The sequence below is a fragment of the Schistocerca gregaria genome, chromosome 10 (genome assembly GCF_023897955.1).
Source record: "Schistocerca gregaria isolate iqSchGreg1 chromosome 10, iqSchGreg1.2, whole genome shotgun sequence".
Lineage (NCBI taxonomy): Eukaryota > Metazoa > Arthropoda > Insecta > Orthoptera > Acrididae > Schistocerca > Schistocerca gregaria.
In genome coordinates, this window is record NC_064929.1 from 190,958,760 (window position 1) to 190,983,236 (window position 24,477).

Genomic DNA, 24,477 nt, shown 5'->3' on the forward strand with positions numbered 1-24,477 from the left:
TTTGTGTACCGTGGGAGACCAGTACAGTCTCTAATTCGATTATATACTCTATAGCTCTCCATTACAACTGACACTATTTCTTTGAATCTGAACCTCATCTGGTGTACGCTTATACAGTCAAACTGGAAGGAATGTAGTTTGTCTCTTAGGAAAGCATCAAATAAATGGTTCAAATGGCTCTGAGAACTATGGGACTTAACATATGTGGTCATCAGTCCCCTAGAACTTAGAACCACTTAAACCTAACTAACCTAAGGACATCACACACATCCATGCCCGAGGCACGATTCGAACCTGCGACCGTATCGGTCACGCGGTTCCAGACTGAAGCGCCTAGAACCGCACGGCCACACCGGCAGGCGTCAAATAAATTTTTATCTGCTTTCTAAAATAGATATATTTAAATATAAAGCGCACAGATAAAACCACCAGGTAAGAAGTGCTGCAAGGAATTGGCTAAGGTCATTTAGGAGCTAACAGAGAGAAGAAGAAACTGGTAGTGTGTTCACATAATACGATATTACCAGTTCCTTACAGACGTTTTCGAAAGAACGTTACGAGGAATGATAGCCCGAGAAAGGACGTGACTGGTGTTTTCAAAACAAGCTATACATAACGCAGAAACGGAGAGGTTACAGGGTTGTACAAAAATATGGAAAAACCGCGATAAATGTGTGCTTTGAAATAAAAGCGGGTGCCCGCCAAGCCTGCAGCTTGCTTTGTTGAACACACGTCAAAATAAGTTTGACATCTACATCTACATCCATACTCCGCAAGCCACCTGACGGTGTGTGGCGAAGGGTACCTCTATCGGTTATCCCTTCTGTTCCAGTCTCGTACTGTTCGTGGAAAGAGAGATTGTCGGTATGCCTCTGAGTGGGCTCTGATCTCTCTGATTTTATCCTGATGGTCTCTTCGCGAGCTATACGTAGGAGGGAGCAATATACTACTTGACTCCTCGATAAAGGTATGTTCTCGAAACTTCAAACAAAAACCAGTACCGAGCTACTGAGCGCCTCTCTTATAGAGTCTTCCACTGGAGTTTATCTACCATCTCCGTAATGCTTTCGCGATTACTCTATGTTCCTGTAACGGAGCGCGCTGCTCTCCTTTGGATCTTCTCTATCTCTTCTATCAAACCTATCTGGTACGGATCCCACACTGCTGAGCAGTATTCAAGCAGTGGGCGAACATGTGTACTGTAACCTACTTTCTTCGTTTTCGCATTGCATTTCCTTAGGATTATTCCAATGAATCTCAGTCTGGCATCTGCTTTACCGACGATCAACTTGATATGATCATTCCATTTTAAATCACTCCTAATGCGTACTCCCAGATAATTTATGGAATTAATTGCGTCCAGTTGCTGAGCTGCTATATTGTAGCTAAATGATAAGGGATCTTTCTTTCTATGTATTCGAAGCAGATTACACTTGTCTACATTGAGATTCAATTGCCAATCCCTCCACCATGCGCCAACTCGTTGCAGATCCTCCTGCATTTCAGTACAATTTTCCATTGTTACAACCTCTCGATATACTACAGCACCATCCGCAAAAAGCTTCAGTGAACTTCCGATGTCATCCACCAGGTCATTTATGTATATTGTGAATAGCAACTGTCCTACGACACTTCCCTGCGGCAAACCAGAAAACACTCTTACTTCGGAAGACTTCTTTCCATTGAGAATGAAATGCTGCGTTCTTTTATCTAGGAACTCTTCAGTCCAATCACACAACTGCCCTGATAGTCCATATGCTCTTACTTTGTTCATTAAACAACTATGGCGAACTGTATCAAACGCCTTGCGGAAGTCGAGAAACACGTTATCTGCCTGGGAACCTGTGTCTATGGCCCTGTGAGTCTCGTGGACGAATAGCGCGAGCTGGGTTTCAGACGATCGTCTTTTCCGAAACCCATGCTGATTTCTGCAGAGTTGATTTCTAGTCTCCAGAAAAGTCATTATACTCGAACATAATATGTGTTTCAAAATTCTACAACTGATCGACGTTAGAAATATAGGTCTACAGTTCTGCACATCTGTTCGATGTCCCTTTTTGGAGATGACCTGTGCTCTTTTCCAATCTTTTGGCACGCTAGGTACACCCCTGCAAGAAGGGGGCAAGTTCCTTTGAGTGTGTAAAATTGAACTGGTATCCCATCAGGTCCAGCGGCCTTTCCTCTTTTGAGCGATTTTAATTGTTTTTCTATCCCCCTCATCTATTTCGATATCTAGCATTTTGTCAACTGTGCGACAATCTAGAGAAGGAACTACAGTGCAGTCTTCCTCTGTGAAACAGCTTTGGAAAAAGACATCTAGTATTTCGGCCTTTAGTCTGTCATCCTCTGTTTCAGTACCATTTTGGTCACAGAGTGTCTGGACATTTTGTTTTGATCCACCTACCACTTTGACGTAAGAAATGCAGTTTCAGTATGGGCAGCAGGGGCTAGGACCACTTTAGTCTAATTGGCAAAATCGACAAATCATTCTATCGATTAAACATTTGTAGCGCATGTAAAACAGTTTCTCACCTGGCGGGGTAGGCGGGGTAGACGTGTATCTTGGCGATGTGGACTGCAGGCTTCTGGAAGATCTTGCCGGTGAACTGCCTCAGCAGGTAGGCCTTCGCATGCAGCAGCGACGCGATCCCAGGAATCAGCCACCCGGAGCACAGCGGCACCAGCGCCGCCAGCAGCAGCGGCGTCCACTGAAACACGAGCGTGCGAACTATACCCCTGATGATGAAATACGCGGCCGAATCGCCAGCACCAAAATATCTCTGTAACACAGTAGCAATGTCGCTAGCTCAGGTGGCAGCCATCCCGAACAAAGTTACAACAGCAACAGTGGCGTCCTCTCAAAGTGAAGCGCCCAAACTGTGACCCTGATGATGGGCCACAGGGGAGAAACACCAGCAAAAAGAGTGAAGCCCCCTGTAAGGTAGGAGCAAACGAAATTAAACTCCATGCATTGAGAAGATTCTTGATGTTCTTCCAGTGACTACCAACTCCAGTCAAATTTGGAAAGAACTTGGCAGTATGGCGCTGCACCCATTCTGGCCTGGGTGCATGGACTGATTCGGTTGGGAATGGCGTCATGAGACCGTTGTAACCTCTTATGAGGCGAGCAGCCCCACAACTATCGTAAGTGATCCTCGATATAGTTGGTACAGGCACAAGCTGGTCGCACATTGTGGACCTTGTTGGCCACAAGAGGATCTCATAACCATGCTGAAGCTTCATAGAGATACGTGTATGCATGGGTGGATACAGTCCTGTTGAAAAATGGGACCATGATACCATCACTTGAGAGGTAACACTTGAATGTTTGTGATGTAACCATTTCCCTATCTGAGTTCCCACAGCCACTACGCACTGTGACCTGAAGTCACACTCGATGGCTTCCCACACCATGATGCCAACCGTTGCATAACACTTGCTTTCCGCACCCTCGGCAGGCATCCTCAATTTTATAAATGGCACTCAGGTGTCTTGAGTTGTGGGGTCGAGCCATGTAGCGGCTTACATGGAGCCGTTACACCGTAACACCAACGTTCCTCTCCAAGGCACTGGCATCTCTCCCAAGCTTGCTGCCATAGATGCTGAGGATGTAGTGCAGTGCCCTAATTCACCACTGGGCGCCGTGCGACGTCACTGATCAGCAGTCCACACTTCCATATCACAGCAACACTCCGTACAAAGCGTGGCGTAGAGTTAAAGGCAGCCTACACGTGGACAGGAATTCCCTACTCAGGCCGCTACTAGTCTGTCATCGATGGTGCAGCATGGTACAGAATAACCCACAAATCTGGATATTGCACGATTCGACCCGTTGGCCATATGACGTCCCATAATGAGATCCTTTCAAAACAATGTCAGGTGCTGATGACTCTGTCTCACATGAGTGAGCAGCATTTCCTCATTCTTCACAGCGGTCTACATGTACATCCATACTCCGCAAGCCACCTGACGGTGTGTGGCGGAGGGTACCTTGAGTACCTCTATCGGTTCTCCCTTCTATTCCAGTCTCGTACTGTTCGTGGAAAGAAAGATTGTCGGTATGCCTCTGTGTGGTCTCTTATCTCTTTGATTTTATCCTCATGGTCTCTTCGCGAGCTATACGTAGGAGAGAGCAATATACGACTTGACTCCTGTGAAGGTATGTTCTCGGAACTTCAACAAAAGCCGCTACTGAGCGTCTCTCTTACAGAGTCTTCCACTGGAGTTTATCTATCATCTCCGTCACGCTTTCGCGATTACTAAATGATCCTGTAACGAAGCGCGCTGCTCTCCGTTGGATCTTCTCTATCTCTTCTATCAACCCTATCTGGTACGGGTCCCACACTGGTGAGCAGTATTCAAGCAGTGGGCAAACAAGTGTTCTGTAACCTACTACCTTTGTTTTCGGACTGCATTTGCTTAGGATTCTTTCAATGAATCTCAGTCTGTCATCTGCTTTACTTAGGATTAATTTTATATGGTCATCCAACATCTGTGCTGTTAACGCCCACTGTATACCCTACCAGGCCTGGTAACAACACTAAACATGAACAACACTAGTGCACTCTGTAGGCTGTTCTATCACTTTGTCAGGCAGTTTATATGAGACAGGTAGAACGATGCCAGCCCATACAGCAGTCACCCGGAGCGCAGCTGAGCCGGCGCCATAAACGACAGCTCCATCGAAACACCATAGTGCACGCTGTAGTGCTAATGATGAGCTGTGAGAGCGAAACACCAACTCCAGAAATATGAGCGAAGCAGAAAACATTCACAGGCGTGGGTGGTGTGATTCATGTATCTGAACAGTACTGTTAGACTGCTAATGGGGAATTGTAGTGAGATGTACGAGAGGCGTTCAATAAGTGATGCAAAATATTTTGTTGTGAAAGCAGGTTGATTTTATTAAGAATTCCAATACACTATATTATTCCATAGTGTTTTGGCTAAGAAACCGTATTTTTAAACACCTTACTGGGTGACGTCGGAGCCAACGTCTTGGTGCATCAATAACCTTCCCATTATCCACATACTGCTTCCTGAGGAAGGGATCCTCCATTGGGCCAAACAGGTGGAAATCGGAAAGTGCGGGATCCGGGCTGTAGGGTGGATGAGGAAGAACTGTCCAATGAAGTTCAGTGAGCTCCTCTCGGGTGCGCAGACTTGTACGAGGCTTTGCGTTGTTCGTTTGTATTTTTGTGTCGTCGAACACTCAAAAGTCGCTTCTTCAATTCCACACTTCCGAGTTGATCGCTGCACTGCGAGGAGGGATATTAAACAGGATAACCGCTTCAGGACCCCAGAAGACTGTTACTATAATTTTACAAGCTGAGGGTGTGGCTATGAACTTTTTTTTAGAAGGAGGAGTCGTGTGGCGCCACTCCATGGAATGCCGTTTTGTCTAGTTCAGAGTTATGAACCCATGTTTCATGGCCTGTGACGATGTTCGACAAAAAAAATAAAGTTACGATGAGCCTCGTATCGCGCAAGCAATTCGGCACAAATGCTCCTTCGTTGCAGTTTATGGTCTTCCGTTAGAGCGCACACAACCTAGCGGGCACACACCTTTGAGGACCCCAACTGGTGGTTCACTATCAACAGAGACGTCAAATTATGATCATTCGATCACCTAAAATGAGAGTGTCCGCACGTTCCAACAATGCAGGAGTCACGCCTGTGTGCGACAGACCGGCACGCGGAAGATCGGACAACTTTGCGCGATGATGAGAGACACGTCGCCCAAGGACTCGCCGTGCTTTTGTTCACTTTCACGTCTCCGCAGATATTCTGCGAGCGCCTATGAATATGTGCGGTGCCCTGGTTTTCCGCCAAAAGAATCTCAGCTCTCTGCTTGGAACGCACCTCCGCAACTGACACCATTTTGAGGGCTACGTATAGCACCACCGCTTATCGAAACTTCATGATATTTCACGCTGTCCCACGACAAATTCCACATTTTTTCAGCCGAAACTGGCCGAGAATATAGTGTGTCACATTACGTATTTAACACCCCTCGTAACAGGGACACAAGTTCTTGCTAACTGGTCCCTTCATAGCGGCCCCTGTAAGGCAACATCCACTCCTTGGCTGACAGAAGCCAAGGTTTGCAATCACAGGCTTGTAGCTGACACAACTGGGGTAGCGTGTCAGGTAAGCTACGATCCATCTCCGAGTGCCAAAGGCCGGATGATTCCTAGAATTATCTGATATCAGGGAATGGACTGAGGGACTGGTATGCTGTATATGCAGGCGGGAATATGTCATTTCCGGTGCGTTAACACAGTTCACCGGGCCAGATATACCAGTGAGCAGAGAATCGAACTCTCATGTATAAAACGCTTTCAGACATCTGATTACCTTAAAAATGAGTTAACGTGTTGATATTTGACTTCAACCATTAACATAGTCTGGATTATTTGCGATCCGTTTTAAGCGAAAGCTAGTCTTTCAGGCCTTTCAATGTTTACGGCGCGCCGCATCTCCTGAGCTGTGTGTCTTAAAGCCGCGTTTGCACCTTTGCGCCTTGCAACTCACACGCATACAGGCGCATACCTCTTCCTCAACATGTGCGTGCTAGCGGATTCCATTCACACCTGTTGTTCACACTGGGCTCCTCTACTCCGTGTGGGGCAAGCTACAGTCGCTCGGCGACTAGCCGTAAGGCGCACAGGTGTAAACGCACTTTTACAGTGATATAATTTTGCAGGTACATCTGGTATGATATGTAAAAACTGTTGTAAAATGTGTTGCGAATAGAGTTAGACGTAAAAAAATTAAACGTCATGCCTGATGCTGCCGTTTTAGTGCATGGACAGCGGAAGTGAAGTAAGCGGTAAAGTTTTTCCTTTCATCATTTTGCGAGGTGAGTCAGCGACAAAAAGTTTCGTGAAAATGTGAAATTACGTGTGAAATTTGTTGGAATTCACTATTCTCAAATATTGGACGAATAAAATCCGCGTATTTGCGGCCACCAGTTACGCTGCCTGAACACAAACACTCGGGTTCTCGCTGTAATAGTTGTATCGACTAAACGAAATACTTGTTTTTTACTTTGTTTCACAAACATTATTATTACTGTCCGAACTAGGTTTTTGGTGATAATCCCGTTTCCTGGCACATAACTGACCCCTAAAGATGAGAAACAAGCAAAGTTACACATGACAACTTTTTAAACCTTAGATTCTTCACTAACACTGTTACAGAGTTCTGTTGACAATTTTGACCAAATTACATACGGATTTACAAAATTCATTAACCCTTTCAGACCCTCTGGCGACAATTGTGTACATTAGCTTTTACTGTAACTTAGCTGCAACGGGAGTATTTTTTTTCCAACCTGAGGTACGTATTTGTGGATGTTCAACCTTTTCATAAAGCCCAAGTGCTGCCAACTGTTGGGCATAACTATGAAAATATCAGCAAGTCAGCGTAGCATTGTGCACTAGATCGTGACCGCCAGAATACTCGGATGTGGTTGGTTCTCTCTGTTCCACTGTATAATTGTTATTGTTATTCAGTATGGTAATTATTGGATGTTCATTAAAGTATTTATTACAATATAAAATATTTCATAAAATGAAGCTAAGTGTAAAAACTATTTTTTGAAAACGAGTACATATTTTTTTATAAATCTTGCATCTAAAATCATTAAAAAATCACCTGAGAGCATTACCACATACACAAAAATTTCCCTTCCTCCTGAAAAAAATTCAGGTTGAAAGGGTTAGGGCAACATTTACAATGAGTGTGACTAAACACACTTTCAGGTAGAGTAATGCACAGGAACGGAATTTTGTTATGTGATAGAATGCACCAGGCTTTTTCTTCCATTTAGGGGATGCAATATTGTCTAGAAGGACTGAATATTTGAAATGAATTTGTTCATTCAGTAAGAAAAGTGGGGATACACACATCTGTTTCTTAATTTCTGAAAATTCTGAGAGTGTTTTGCACCCTTTCCCTCCATACATAGGACTTCTATATTTATCATGTATTTGTGCAGAGCTCGGCATGGATGAATCTGGCTTCCTTAATCTCCAGCTTCTGTGCTCTTGACACAGTGTTATAAGTCCTACATTTCATGATCTCTGGTTGTTTACCTTTTTAACTGGCGGGACATGTAACTACTGTCTATGGTACGTAGAACAGCACAGAACCTTTTGATTTTAAAATGTTGCTTTTCGTGTTTACCTATAAACGGTGAACCGCAGCAATTCATTTTCAGCCTAAGTTGTTCACTGGCTACACTAGATGTCTCGCTGGCTTCTTCAGTTTTTTATTGAGACTTTTATCAATGGTGAAGCCAAATTCATTGTTTGCGGCTATTGTTTTTATTGTATTGAGATGAAAGGAGACGATAGATCATCCATTCCTGTGCATAACTCCACTCCAATGTATCTTAAGGCATAGTTATTGTAAATACCAGCCTGACGTATTTTGTAAACATATTTAGTCATAGTTATTGTAAATGATGTCCTAATGAATTCTGTAAAACCATACGTAATTTTATCAGAATTGTCAACAGAGGTAACATTTACGGTTCAAGTCAAGAATCAATAAATTTAAAAAGTTGACATGTTTACCTTTGGTTCGTTCCCATATTTGTGCTCAGTTATTTATCAGAATATGGGCTTATAACCCGAATCCCGGGTCTCAAAGCGATAATGATGTTTGTTCAAGAACGCTTAAAATTTTCGTTTAGTTAACCCAATACACAATTGATGATAGTGTTGAGACAGCAGCCAGCCACAAATTTATTTTAAGTTTCTTTATTCAAAAGGTACCGTTACCGGTTTCGAATAATTACACTTCATCATCAGACAGCTTTCATGCTTTCATTAGAACATGTCGTCTGCTGGATGAAAACTATGAAAACAAGTACCCCAAACCAAGATTTCACGACAACTAATCAATAAAAAACGCACCACATGTTCTAATGAAAGCATGAAAGTCGTCTGACGATGAATTGTAATCATTCGAAACCTGTAACGGTACCTTTTGGATAAAGGAATTTAAAATAAATTTGTAGCTGGTTGCTGTCTCAACACCACCAACATTTGGCTTCAAATGACAGCCATTGTCTCCAACCATGTCATCATATGACAAAATTGTACCAATATACAATGTTTCATCAATAAGCACAGCTGAATCAATTTAAATGTAATATTTGACTCAAATATTATCTTGGAACTCTTCCATTTGGTCCTTGTTTGCATAGAAAAACTGTAATATCACAAATTGAGTCGGCCTTGATGCAAAACACCGTGTGATTTGTTTATTTCGTTATTATCCCAAACTAGTTTTGGAGACAAATATTACCATCATCAGTGGTTTTTTTTAAAATCTAAAACATGCAGAAAATGTTATGGTTGTACAAACACAGTAAAACATTATTACATTTTTACAAATCGTCTTTTGAAATATAGTTTTATATTGACACTTTTATACTACCTTGTTTATTGTATGCTACAGCATGTTTTAAACTATTATTGGCGCTGTTTGTGAGATATTTTCTGTGTTCTTTTTTCTGTTGCCGTCTTTTTACTTAGCGAACATCATGTCATCTGCAACTATGTGAGCGACTGTAAGTAAACAAATACTCAAAGGTTAACTTCGTACGTCACCAGTATATACTTGGGGTTGTGGTAGTGTTGTGGAAACCAGTTATTTTGGTATGTATTTAGCTCACGTGGTTGTAGATGACATGATGTTCGCTAAGTAAAAAAACGGCAACAGAAAAAAGAGTACAGAAAATATGTCACAAACAGCGCCAATAATAGCTTAAAACATGCTGTAGCATACAATAAACAAGGTAGTATAAAAGTGTCAATATAAATCTATATTTCAAAAGACGATTTGTAAAAATGTAATAATGTTTTACTGTGTTTGTACAACCATACCATTTTCCACATGTTTAAGATTAAAAAAAAAAACACTGATGATGGTGATATTTGTCGCCAAAACTAGTTTGGAATAATAAAGAAATAAACAAATAACACGGTGTTTTGCATCAAGGCGGACTCAATTTGTGATATTACTAATACTTAACTTGTTGTGTTACACTTTTAACATAAGATTATATCTCTCAGTGAGTCGATTATGGCTGCATTTTGCATTTTTTCATCTCCGTCAATGATAATGCGTAACACTCGAAATACAATTTTTGTCGCCCCTAGATGCTGTTGGCTAGGCAACCTGCAACTAGGACCTGGTTGCCGACAGCTGATTGCGTTATTAATAGAGATAGGTGACAGTGCCTGTTAGTTGTTACGTGTGATTAATCACGTTGTTACAGTTACGGCGATTAGTAACAGCAGGAAAGTTTTAAGGTTGATGGAGTGTTTAGATTAGATTAGATTTACTTTCATTCCAATTGATCCGTAGTGAGGAGGTCCTCAAGGATGTAGAACATGTCAGAAAAACAACAACACGACAAATATTTACAACTATAACAAATAAGCTAATGTACCATTCCACAGGTCCCAAGTGGAATGATCGTCATTTTTTAATGATCACTGTACGAAATAGTGATTTTACAAATACTAATGCACTGAATTTAAAATAAAGATTTCTTATTTATTTATGAGGTAATAAACATGTAATACAACTACTATATTTATTTACAATGAACACATTACTGCACTGAAAAGGTGCAGAAGTTAGATTGTGTAACACACACACACACACACACACACACACACACACACACACACACATTTACAATGAACACATACTGCACTGGAATTGTGCAGAAGTTATATTGTACTTATATATACAAATCAGCTGGTTTTACTGATAAATTCATCAATGGAGTAGAAGGAGCTGGGCACCAATAAATCGTTTAGGCTTCCCTTAAACTGAATTTCATTTGTTGTTAAGCTTTTTATGGCTGCTGGCAAGTTATTGAACATATGAGTTCCTGAATAATGGGCCCCTTTTTGTACAAGACTAAGTGACTTTGAACCCTTGTGAAGGTTATTCTTATTTCTAGTATTGATTCCATGAATTGAGCTGTTGGTTTGAAAAAGTGATATATTTTTAATGACAAATTTCATTAAGGAATAAATATATTGGGAAGCAGTAGTTAGTATCCCTAGTTCCCTAAACAGGCTTCTGCAGGATGTTCTTGAGTTCAAACCACATATAACTCTTACTGCACGTTTTTGCGCCCGGAAAACTTTAGCTTGGCTTGAAGAATTACCCCAAAAAATAATCCCTTATGACATTATGGAATTAAAGTAAGCATAGTATGCCAGCTTTTTCGTTTTTATATCCCCTATGTCTGACACAATTCGCATTGCAAATAGAGATTTGTTAAGACGCTTCAGCAGGCCTGTGGTGTGCTCCTCCCAGTTGAATTTATTATCAAGCTGTAATCCCATGTGATTTAAGACTGTAATACATCACCCATAAAGAAGACCACTTTCTGAAAAGTAATAGTCAGAGAAATCACTGTTATCGGAAAATCCTCCCTAGAGAGCAGAATCGGGTTTCACGTAAAAGATGTCTTTGGAGACCACGCTGTTTCGCTGCGGCATTTTTCGCAGTGGGGCCGTATGTAGTGGGGACGAAAAGCAGAGCAGGAGACCCGCAGGCGGGCTCTTTGTCCGCTAACTGGACTCCAGGCATCCGCCGCTAGCGGTCTGCCCCAGCGTGTTTTGTCTGTGGAATACCTGCCGCGGCCTTGTGGGGTGGGAGGGGGCGTCCACCTGGAATGTGGGGAGTCCGTTCCACGCGCAGTAAACACCGCCCTGCGGCGGGAAAGTGACCGACGGAACAACACAGCACGAGTGGTCGAGCGAGGCCGGATCTCAACGAAATTCAGGCAGCGGGAACCCGGTGGGAAAGTACAGTCAAACGTTTCCACAGCGAGTCGACATACCTCGTTGAAGAAAGCACAGGTCGCACCCGTCTACGAGAAATGTAGCAAAAGTGATACGCCCCTACACCTACATACCTACCCCGGAAGCCACCATGCGGTGCGTGGCAGAGCTTACCCTGTAGTCATTTCCCTTCCTGTTATACCCGCACACAGGGGAAGGGGAAAACGACTATCTACCAGATGTACCGGTATGAAATGAGCGTTAAGATACAAATGTGTCGAAAGGGAACATTTGTTGTGAAAGAGCCTTAATTTTTTTTGTTTGGTTGGTATGATACCTGTCAAAGATATTTAGTATACATCAAGTCATGCCACAAACAAAATCATACGTTTTCATCGTGTTAACAATGTCGAATTTTGTACCAGAAAGTGATTTGCGGAAAGCATTAATTTTTTGTTTTCATTTGAAAAAAAAATGTGCTGCAGAGTCGCGTCGAATGCTTGTCGAGGCAACACACAAAAGATGGTTTCAACGGTTCAGAAATTATGATTTTGATGTAAGAAATGAAGAACGTGGAATACCACCAAAAAAGTTCGAAGACGCCGAATTGGAAGCAACATTGGATGAAGATGATACTTTGAGTCAGAAGCAAGTGGCAGCAATGCTAAATGTTGCACAACAAACAATTTCTGGCCGTTTGAAAGCTATGGGAAAGTTCCAAAAGTGTCGAAAATGGGTGCCACATGAATTGAATGAAAGACAGATGGAAAACGGAAAAACCATTTGTCAAATTTTGCTTCAAAGGCATGAAAGAAAATCAATTTTGCATCGAATTGTTACTGGCGATGAAAAATTGATTTATTTTAAGAGTCCTAAACGGGAAAAATCAAGGGTTAATCCTGGACAACCATCAACATCGACTGCAAAACCAGATCGATTCGGCAAGAAGACAATGCTCTGTGTTTGGTGTGATCAGAAAGGTGTGGTGTATCATGAGCTTCTAAAACCCAGTGAAACTATGAATACTAATCTCAACAGACAACAAATGATCAATTTGAACTATGCATTTATCGAAAAAAGACCGGAATGGGCCAGAAGACATGGCAAAGTAATTTTTTTAAACGACATTGCAAAACTGGTTCAGGATACAATCAAAACACTTGGCCGGGAGCTTCTACCCCAACCGCCGTATTCACCAGACTTGGCCCCTTCAGACTACTATTTGTTTTCATCAATGGGACACGCAATGGCTGAGGAACACTTCGATTCCTACGAAGAAGTCGAAAATTGGGTGTCTGATTGATTTGCTTCAAAAAACGAACATATCTATTGGCGTGGTGTCCACAAATTGACAGAAAGGTGGTCAAAATGTATAGAAAGCAATGGTCAGTACTTTGAATAAAATGTTTTTACTTTTCAATTCAAAATTAATGTTTCATTTTCACAAAAGAAGGCTCATTTCGTACCGGTACACCTGATATATGCCTCTGTACGAGCCCTAATTTCTCGCACCTTATCTCCATGGTCCTCACGCGAAATGTACTTTGGCGGCAGCAGTATCGAACTGCTGTCAGTGTCAAATTCACAATAGTGTCTCGCTAAAAAAAGCTTTGTGTTCCCTCCGTTGGAGTTCACGAAGCTTCTCCGTAGTACCTGGGTGGTGACCGAACCTACAGGAAACAAATCTAGCACCACGCCCCTAAATTGCATCGATGTTTTCTTTTAATCCGATCTGGTGTGCATCCTGCTCTAACAGTACTCAAGAATCGGACACAGTAGTCTCCTTTAGAAATGAGCCTCAGTTTACTAAAATTCTCCCAATAAAACGAAGTCTTCCCTACTTCCGAGATGAGGTGATCATTCCATTTCATATCACGATGTTAGGAAGAATTCCACTAACAGCTTGTAAAATTGCTGTTTATTGAAAGAGAACCGGTTTCACGACCTACAGCCTCATCATGAGGTGCAGCCTTGGAAGTAAAAAGCAAAGTAGTGTTCCACCACATTTTGTTGATATTAAAATTAATAAAGGAATGTATAAATATACTCACAACATTAAAAGATCACACCTATACCTATGGTTTCTAGTCAAAAGTTACTGTTCGGTGAATATTCTCAATACTATGGCGAGCGAAAGGTAACGAAGACTATGCACCTGATGTTGTGGCTTTATGCCGCGAAATCGGTCGTGTTCTAACAAACATCAGTTTTACCAGCTGTTAGAGAAACTCTTCCTAATATCAAGCCTTTCAACAGCTGCAGATGCTTAGAATACAAAACAGTTTGCCATTTCATATTTGTTTTCAACGTTACCTCCAGATATTTAAACGACGTGACCGTACCAAGCAGCAGACAACTAATGCTGTATCCGAACATTACGAGTTTGTTTTTCCTACTCGTCCGCATAACTTACATTTTCCTACATTTAGAGCTACCTGTCATTCGTTACACCAACTAGGAATTTTGTCTAAGTTGTCTTGTATCCTCCTACAGTCACTCAACTTCGACACCTTACCGTACATTACAGCATCATCAGCAAACACAGACTGTGTCTCACACTGTCCGGCAGTTCATTGACGTATATGGAGAACAACAGCGGTCGTATCCCACTTCTCTGGGGCACTCCTTGCCTCTCATGGACACTCGCCGTCGAGGACGACGTCATCTACCGTACAATGTCCTCCACACAAACTTGTCGAAGGGCGTTGGAACATATTTTGAGCTCAAACATTAAGCATCTCGAACAGAATGACTATCTCCATGTCAAAAATAAATGGTTCAAATGACTCTGAGCACTGTGGGACTTAACATCTATGGTCATCAATCCCCTAGAACTTAGAACTACTTAAACCTAACTAACCTAAGGACATCACACAACACCCTGTCATCACGAGGCAGAGAAAATCCCTGACCCCGCCGGGAATCGAACCCGGGAACCCGGGCGCGGGAAGCGAGAACGCTACCGCACGACCACGAGATGCGGACAATCTCCATGTCAACCACAACTAATTCCGCGAAAATCGATCTTGCGATAACCAACTCACACGTCCCTCACGTGACATGCCAAAAGCTGTGGATTTCAAAAGACCACTTGACTCAGCGCCATGTTTATGTTTACTATCGAAAGCACGTTCGTATGGGGTATCATTCGAAATCTGCGATTCGATTGAGGATATTTTGGTAGAGAGGATGTAGCATCTTATCTTGCTTGGGGAGTAAGTAGAAATAACTTCGGGTCTGCCCAGGGAAATGTGCTGGGACCCTTGCTGTTCATGTAATACATTAACGACCCTGCAGTCAATATTAATAGTAAGGTAAGGCTTTTTGTAGTTGCTGCAGTTACCAGTAATGAGGTACTACCTGAAGAAAGTTCCACAAATAATCAGCCGGCCGGTGTGGCCGAGCGGTTCTAGGCGCTCCAGTTTGGAACTGCGCGACTGGTACGGTCGCAGGTTCGAATCCTGCCACGTATGTGGATGTGTGTGATGTCTTTAGGTTAGTTAGGTTTAATTAGTTCTAAGATCTAGGGGACTGATGACCTCAGCAGTTAAGTCCCATAATGCTCAGAGCCATCTAAACCATTTTTGAACAAGTATTCAGACTGGTGTAAAGATAGACAACTCGATTTAAACGTTCAAATGGTTCAAATGGCTCTGAGCACTATGGGACTTAACTGCTAAGGTCATCAGTCCCCTAGAACTTAGAACTACTTAAACCTAACTAAGCTAAGAACATCACACACATCCATGCCCGAGGCAGGATTCGAACTTGCGACCGTAGCGTTCGCGCGGTTCCGGACTGGAGAGGCTAGAACCACTCGATCACAGCGGCCGGCTGTAAGTGATCAATCTACGAATAAACTACGGCCCAGTATATTTGAAAAGTGGCGCCCCAAAGCTCGCAAATATTTGAAAAAAGGTCGTTATTCTCCACCATGAGATTCCAATAAAAATTTCTGTATTATACAAACAGTTTCGTTCCGCAGGCCATAATGAAGTATCGTAAAATATTTACAACAGTCTACAAGGCGATATAAAACCAAAGGCGTCAAATAATATAAAAATAAATTTGATTTATCGCTGTAGTCGAAGTGAGAGGGCTGCATGTTAGGATACTTTTCAGGAATTTCACTTCTAGCCACCGCGGAACAGAACTTTAATATATTTCCTTATTCTATTTTAAAATGGTAGCATTCACTTTATGGGCGCTGCAGCCTTTTCCTGAAACTATAAATATTACTCTGGAGCGTTGAGGTTTATCCAAATATGAAAAACTGTTCCAGGGTGCAGCATGGTCATCCCCTACAAACAAATATTCTGTTTAAATTTAAAAGTATTGTAGTCCAGAAAACATTGTCAGTATTGTATTTAACAGTCTATGTGTCTCATTATTACACTACTGCACACCATTAATTAGTAAGTGAAATCATACTGAGAAGTAGTATTATGAAAAACGAGTTCGAAGCTACTAATAATTTGTAACTAAAGCTATTGGCACCTAACACAAATCTCCATTTTGAACTCGGTGAAAACAATTAAGAAGTTTAAGAAACTGAGTATCACATATTCCATAACAAAAGACCTCCTCCTATTTCACCGACTAAGCATAACTTCACCGTCACACGTTATACAAATAGTATGTATATGATTTTACGCGCCATTAAATTCTGTAACTGAAGAGTTAACAATTTCTTTCAAATAGATTTAATATTTTTCTCGCTATATAAAAGGCAGTGTGCTAACTTACTGAGTGACTGGCTATACAATGTAAATTTTCACGAATCGTACCGACAGCACTTAAAACTTCCGGGCTCTTAGACCGTGGTCGACGTATAAAACTTTCTCCTAACGTTTCCTCTCCGACTGCTGGAAAGATCTTCAGAGGCAAAATGGCTAACTGCTAAGACGTTTGCAGAGCGTTGGTGTCGATGTGGATAGTTAAACTACATCTATCTCTACACAGACACTCCGCAAGCCACGGTACGGTGTGTGGCGGAGGGTAACCTGTACCACTACTACTCATTTCCTTTCCTGTTCCACTTGCGAATAAAGAAGGAGGAAAAACAACTGCCTTTGTGTCTCCGTGTTGTTGTTGTTGTCTTCAGTCCTGAGACTGGTTTGATGCAGCTCTCCATGCTACTCTATCCTGTGCAAGCTGCTTCATCTCCCAGTACCTACTGCAACCTACATCCTTCTGAATCTGCTTAGTGTACTCATCTCTCGGTCTCCCTCTACGATTTTTACCCTCCACGCTGCCCTCCAATGCTAAATTTGTGATCCCTTGATGCCTCAAAACATGTCCTACCAACCGATCCCTTCTTCTAGTCAAGTTGTGCCACAAACTTCTCTTCTCCCCAATCCTATTCAATACCTCCTCATTAGTTACGTGATCTATCCACCTTATCTTCAGTATTCTTCTGTAGCTCCACATTTCGAAAGCTTCTATTCTCTTCTTGTCCAAACTAGTTATCGTCCATGTTTCACTTCCATACATGGCTACACTCCAAACAAATACTTTCAGAAACGACTTCCTGATACATAAATCTATATTCGATGTTTCTTCAGAAACGCTTTCCTTGCCATTGCCAGTCTACATTTTATATCCTCTCTACTTCGACCATCATCAGTTATTTTACTTCCTAAATAGCAAAACTCCTTTACTGCTTTAAGTGTCTCATTTCCTAATCTAATTCCCTCAGCATCACCCGATTTAATTTGACTACATTCCATTATCCTCGTTTTGCTTTTGTGAATGTTCATCTTACATCCTCCTTTCAAGACACTGTCCATTCCGTTCAACTGCTCTTCCAAGTCCTTTGCCGTCTCTGACAGAATTACAATGTCATCGGCGAACCTCAAAGTTTTTACTTCGTCTCCATGAATTTTAATACCTACTCCAAATTTTTCTTTTGTTTCCTTTACTGCTTGCTCAATATACAGATTGAATAACATCGGGGAGAGGCTACAACCCTGTCTCACTCCTTTCCCAACCACTGCTTCCCTTTCATGCCCCTCGACTCTTATGACTGCCATCTGGTTTCTGTACAAATTATAAATAGCCTTTCGCTCCCTGTATTTTACCCCTGCCACCTTTAGAATTTGAAAAAGAGTATTCCAGTCAACATTGTCAAAATCTTTCTCTAAGTCTACAAATGCTAGAAACGTAGGTTTGCCTTTTCTTAATCTTTCTTCTAAGATAAGTCGTAAGGTCAGTATTGCCTCACGTGTTCCAACATTTCGACGGAATCCAAACTGATCCTCCCCGAGGTCTGCATCTACCAGTTTTTCCATTCGTCTGTAAAGAATTCGTGTTAGTATTTTGCAGCCGTGGCTTATTAAACTGATAGTTCGGTAATTTTCACATCTGTCAGCACCTGCTTTCTTTGGGATTGGAATTATTATATTCTTCTTGAAGTCTGAGGGTATTTCGCCTGTCTCATACATCTTGCTCACCAGCTGGTAGAGTTTTGTCATGACTGGCTCTCCCAAAGCTGTCAGTAGTTCTAATGGAATGTTGTCTACTCCGGGGGTCTTGTTTCGACTCAGGTCTTTCAGTGCTCTGTCAAACTCTTCACGCAGTATCGTATCTCCCATTTCGTCTTCATCTACATCCTCTTCCATTTCCATAATATTGTCCTCAAGTACATCGCCCTTGTATAAACCTTCTATATACTCCTTCCACCTTTCTGCCTTGCCTTCTTTGCTTAGAACTGGGCTGCCATCTGAGCTCTTGATATTCATACACGTGGTTCTCTTATCTCCAAAGGTCTCTTTAATTTTCCTGTAGGCAGTATCTATCTTACCCCTAGTGAGGTAAGCTTCTACATCCTTACATTTGTCCTCTAGCCATCCCTGCTTAGCCGTTTTGCACTTTCTGTCGATCTCGTTTTTGAGACGTTTGTATTCCTTTTTGCCTGCTTCATTTACTGCGTTTTTATATTTTCTCCTTTCATCAATTAAATTCAATATTTCTTCTGTTACCCAAGGATTTCTAGCAGCCCTCGTCTTTGTACCTACTTTATCCTCTGCTGCCTTCACTACTACATCCCTCAGAGCTACCCATTCTTCTTCTACTGTATTTCTTTCCCCTATTCCTATCAATTGTTCCCTTATGCTCTCCCTGAAACTCTGTACAACCTCTGGTTCTTTCAGTTTATCCAGGTCCCATCTCCTTAATTTCCCACATTTTTGCAGTTTCTTCAGTTTTAATCTACAGGTCATAACCAATAGATTGTGGTCAGAGTCCACATCTGCCCCTGGAAATGTCTTACAACTTAAAACCTGGTTCCTAAATCTCTGTCTTACCATTATACAATCTATCTGATACCTTTTAGTATCTCCAGGGTTCTTCCACGTATACAACCTTCTTTCGTGATTCTTAAACCAAGTGTTAGCTATGATTAAGTTGTGCTCTGTGCAAAATTCTACTAGGCGGCTTCCTCTTTCATTTCTTAGCCCCAATCCATATTCACCTACTATGTTTCCTTCTCTCCCTTTTCCTACACTGGAATTCCAGTCACCCATTACTATTAAATTTTCGTCTCCCTTCACTACCTGAATAATCTCTTTTATCTCATCATACATTTCGTCTATTTCTTCGTCATCTGCAGAGCTAGTTGGCATATAAACTTGTACTACTGTAGTAGGTGTGGGCTTCGTATCTATCTTGGCCACAATAATGCGTTCACTATGCTGTTTGTAGTAGCTTACCCGCATTCCTATTTTCCTATTCATTATTAAACCTACTCCTGCATTACCCCTATTTGATTTTGTGTTTATAACCCTGTGTTCACCTGACCAGAAGTCTTGTTCCTCCTGCCACCGAACTTCACTAATTCCCACGATATCTAACTTTAACCTATCCATTTCCCTTTTTAAATTTTCTAACCTACCTGCCCGATTAAGGGATCTGACATTCCACGCTCCGATCCGTAGAACGCCAGTTTCCTTTCTCCTGGTAACGACATCCTCCTGAGTAGTCCCCGCCCGGAGATCCGAGTGGGGGACTATTTTACCTCCGGAATATTTTACCCAAGAGGATGCCATCATCATTTAATCATACAGTAAAGCTGCATGTCCTCGGGAAAAATTACGGCTGTAGTTTCCCCTTGCTTTCAGCCGTTCGCAGTACCAGCACAGCAAGGCCGTTTTGGTTAATGTTGCAAGGCCAGATCAGTCAATCATCCAAACTGTTGCCCCTGCAACTACTGAAAAGGCTGCTGCCCCTCTTCAGGAACCACACGTTTGTCTGGCCTCTCAACAGATACCCCTCCGTTGTGGTTGCACCTACGGTACGGCCATCTGTATCGCTGAGGCACGCAAGCCTCCCCACCAACGGCAAGGTCCATGGTTCATGGGGGAGTGTGTCTCCGTATTATTAGCGCTAATTCCTCGTATCTTATCTCCGTGGTCCTTACGGGCAATGTATGTTGGCGGCAACAGAATCATTCTGCAGTCAGCTTCAGATGCTAAATTTTCTCAGCAGTGTTTCTCCAAAAGAACTTCGTCTTCCCCCCAGGGATTCCCATATGAGTTACCGAAGCATCTCCATAACAGTTACATGTTGTTCGAACCTACTGGTAATAAGTCTGGCAGCCTGCCACTGAATTGTTTCGATGTCTTCCTTCAATACGACCTGGCACGGATCCCAAACACCACAGCAACACTGAAGAACAAATCGTACCAGCGTCCTATATGCGGTCTCCTTTATAGGTGAATCAGTCTTTCCTAGTGGGGTTGCAGAGTATGTATGTGGATGTAGAAAAGGCTAGGTGAATTTCGCAGAAGTTGTAATTATACATTGTTTCTAATTGTTGCTATTCTAGTCATTTTTAAAAGTATTTATTTTACATATGAAGCCCTCGGCTGTAAACTATAGCAAACGGACGATCTGGCTGTTTTGAGAAACTGCACAGGCGAGTTTCAATAAATTCTGATAAATAAGATACTTCACGTACAACCACTGTGATTTTTTAAAGCATATAAATCTTTGGTTCCAAATATTTCTAGAGTAACGACATACTTCTAAAATCGTAAATTATATCCAAAATTTTATTCTTCAAAATACGTCGTTAGTTACCTAAAATTGTTTACTTGTTAACTGAGTGCACTTAACATTACTTATCGTTAGGTCGGCCGCGGTGGTCTAGCGGTTCTAGGAGCGCAGTCCAGAACCGTGCGACTGCTATGGTTGCAGGTTCGAATCCTGCCTCGGGCATGGATGTGTGTGATGTCCTAAGGTTAGTTAGGTTTAAGTAGTTCTAAGTTCTAGGGGCTGATGACCACAGCAGTTGAGTCCCATAGTGCTCAGAGCCATTTGAACCATTTGAACTTATCGTTAACTTACTGCTGTTTGCCTGCTTGGTTTGCCTGCCGAAGTGGCCGTGCGGTTCTAGGCGCTGCAGTCTGGTACCGCGAGACCGCTACGGTCGCAGGTGCGAATCCTGCCTCGGGCATGGATGTGTGTGATGTACTTAGGTTAGTTAGGATTAAGTAGTTCTAAGTTCTAGGGGACTAGTGACCTCAGAAGTTGAGTCCCATAGTGCTCAGAGCCATTTGAACCATTTGAACCTGCTGTGTTTGTTACCGTAACATTACTGTGAAACCTTTCCAGAATGCAAATTTAAAAGGTTTACTTTCTTTCAATTTCTGAAACTATGATGTGCAACAACCTCAAAAATTAATCTGTTATCCAGTACAACGTTAAGGATGGTGCAAAACCCATTAAGGACCAAGCATTAATAATAATAAAAATTCTTTTGAAAATAATATTTGATCTAATTGTGCATTAATATAGAAATAAAAATACAAAAAAGAAACATACAGGCCCTAATTAAAGTACAACAAAATGTTGCGTTTACACAACTTTGGGACTATAAGGAGTCTTATTTCGTTCTCTTATGAAATGTTTGAAAAGAAAAAAAAAATGGCTCTGAGCACTATGAGACTTAACATTTGAGGTCATCAGTCCCCTGGAACTTAGAACTACTTAAACCTAACTAACCTAAGTACATCACATACATCCATGCCCGAGGCAGGATTCGAACCTGCGACCGCAGCGGTCACGCGGTTCCAGTCTGAAGTGCCGGTCACGCGGGTCCAGTCTGAAGTGCCTAGAACCGCACGGTCATACCGGGTGGCTTTTGAAAAGAGTTTGTATGGTTATGTACGTTACTTTTTTGCGTTTGTAAATTGTTGTACTTTTACAGAACCTGCATCTTTTCCTTGCTTTGTTTTTCTTCTCTATTATTATATGGCCTACATCACCTTAGCGTATTTGTTTTGGAAGGGATCATTTGAGAGGTTGGAGTTTCTCTGTTTCCTTCTGATTTCAGACGGGTCATGCATAAGTATGATCAAAATTCAAGTTGTGACATATTTTCTTCATTTGCAAGACTGTATATTTTCCGTGAATTCACAATTACGCTGTCTGTCACGTTGGTGAAGAGCGGCCACTACCATTTCTCGCCTCTTATTCGAATTCTGTAATTGGCAATAGCATTATCGTGTAAATCAACACCACCCATATGATGATTGTTCTGAGCTGTTACCCTGCGTTGGAGCAGAGAAATACTTTTCTTTCCTTTCCGACTGCATCATTTTGTATTCGCTGAAGGTTGGATGGTGCCATTGTTGGTAACTACTGTCACAGTGGAATTGCCATCCCGCTTTGCTATCATGATTTCAGTCTTATCGCCAAAGAGAAAGACAAACAAATACAGAAAAAAAGGAAAAGAAATTATTAAAACGTATAAAATGACGAGACGGGTCTTCAACAACTGAAAGCAAATTCATAACTACTTGTTCACCCAAAGCTAGCCATTTGAACTGCATAAACACCACAATTTGAAGCCGAATCTGGCGGATTTTCCTTTGACGAACATCTTGCAGGAATGTCTCCCAAAATAAGGGACCATTTCCTCGTCAATAGACAAATAATATGAAAATATTCCAAATAGAAGATATTTTTGACTGATTATATCAAAGATTGCTCTCACTTTAGAAAACTTGTTATTTTTATTCGGTATGTAATCGTCAGAGAAGCTCATCTGCAGAAACCAGTGTCATTTTAGGAAACAGCGGTCTTACGAGACACAGCTGGCCCTCTTTCTGAATGATACACGACAGATTCTAGATAGCGGCCCCCATGTTGACGCCATATTCCCCGACTTTGGAAAGGCGTTCGACTCAGTTCCGCACTGTCCATTGCTCCAAAAATTGCGCGCTTGCGGTCTATACGATGAGATATGCGGCTGGACAGAAAGTTTTCTAACAGACAGAGAGCAGTATGTCGTCCTGAACGGGGAGACTTTAACAGAAACAAGCGTAACTTCAGGTGTGCCCAGGGCAGCCTAATAGGTCCGCTGCTTTTTACGATCTACTTAAACGATCTGGTTGATGATATTGACAGCGTCCTTAGACTGTTTGGCGATAATGCTGTAGCCTATAAGAAAGTAGTATCACACGAAGGCTGTGAACAATTCACTGAAGATTTGCAGAAAATAAATGCGAGGTGTAATGACTGGCAGTTATCTCTCAAAATTAGTGAGTATAAGCTACTGCGTGTAACAAAGCGAAAATCTCCATTAATGTAGAGAACAAAATAAATACCCAGTCTTTGGAAGCGGTAACATCCGTCAAGTACCTGGGTGTGACTATTCGAAATAATCTCAAATGGAACGATCAGATTACACAAGTAATGGGTAAGGCGTATTTTAGATTGCGGGTTACTGGTAGAATCCTGAAGCGATGCAATCCTTAAACAAAGGAAATTGCTTACAATACTTTAGTTCGTCCAGTCTTGGAGTATTGTTCGTCTGAATGGGACCCTTACCAGTTGGGCCTGATTCAAGAGATTGAGAATGTCCAAAGAAGAGCGGCAAGATTCGTGACTGGTACGTTTAACCATCGCGAGAGCGTTACGAATCTGATAGAAAGTTTGAAGTGGGACACTCTTGCAGATAGACGTCGCGCTAAACGGAAGCGACTGCTCACAAAATTCCGAAATTCGATCTTCGCCGAGGATGTAGACCATATATAATTACCACCAACTTTCAAATTGCGCAATGATCACCATTCAAAGATAAGGGAAATTAGAGCTCGTACTGAAGCGTTCACAGCCGTTTTGCCCTCGCGCGATGCGCGAGTGGAACAGAGGGGGGAAATATCGCTGGAACGAATAGTGCCCTCCGCCACTCAACGCTTGGTGGCTAGCGGAGTATAAACAAATGGCTCTGAGCACTATGGAACTTCTGATGTCATGACTCCCTTAGAACTTGGAACTACTAAAACCTAACTAACCTAAGCACATCACACACATCCATGCCCGAGGCAGGATCCGAGCCTGCGACCGTAGCGGTCGCACGGTTCCAGACTGTAGCGCCTAGAACCGCTCGGCCACCCCGGCCGGATAGCGGAGTATATATGTAGATGTAGATACAAAGGGGAAGGCGCGCAATCAATCTGAGTTTCGCCGAGGACAGATTCCGATAGCTCGGAGGATCGCACGAGAATTTTGGAAACCGCAAGACTTGTTGGGTGAGTGTCTTCATACAGAGAAACCAAGGTAAAACCACGTCCAGACGTCGTCGGGTTGGGGAGCCACCCCTCATCACAGGTCTCGGACCTGGTAGGCTGCCGGGGACTGATGACATCAG

The 24,477-nt window shown here is 42.2% G+C and overlaps 2 protein-coding genes across 2 annotated transcripts in view; one reads left to right on the forward strand and one right to left on the reverse strand.

Moving 5' to 3' along the window:
* Window positions 1–24,477, forward strand: part of LOC126293234 (homeobox protein rough-like) — a 360,457-nt gene that overhangs the window by 221,329 nt on the left and 114,651 nt on the right. The gene's annotated exons all lie outside the window — the stretch shown is intronic.
* The window catches only part of LOC126293656 (uncharacterized), a 54,416-nt gene that overhangs the window by 7,117 nt on the left and 22,822 nt on the right, over window positions 1–24,477 (reverse strand). Inside the window, exon 2 of the mRNA XM_049986941.1 lies at window positions 2,533–2,708. Coding sequence (XP_049842898.1) covers window positions 2,533–2,708 — 176 coding nt within the window. The remainder of the gene's footprint in view (window positions 1–2,532; window positions 2,709–24,477) is intronic.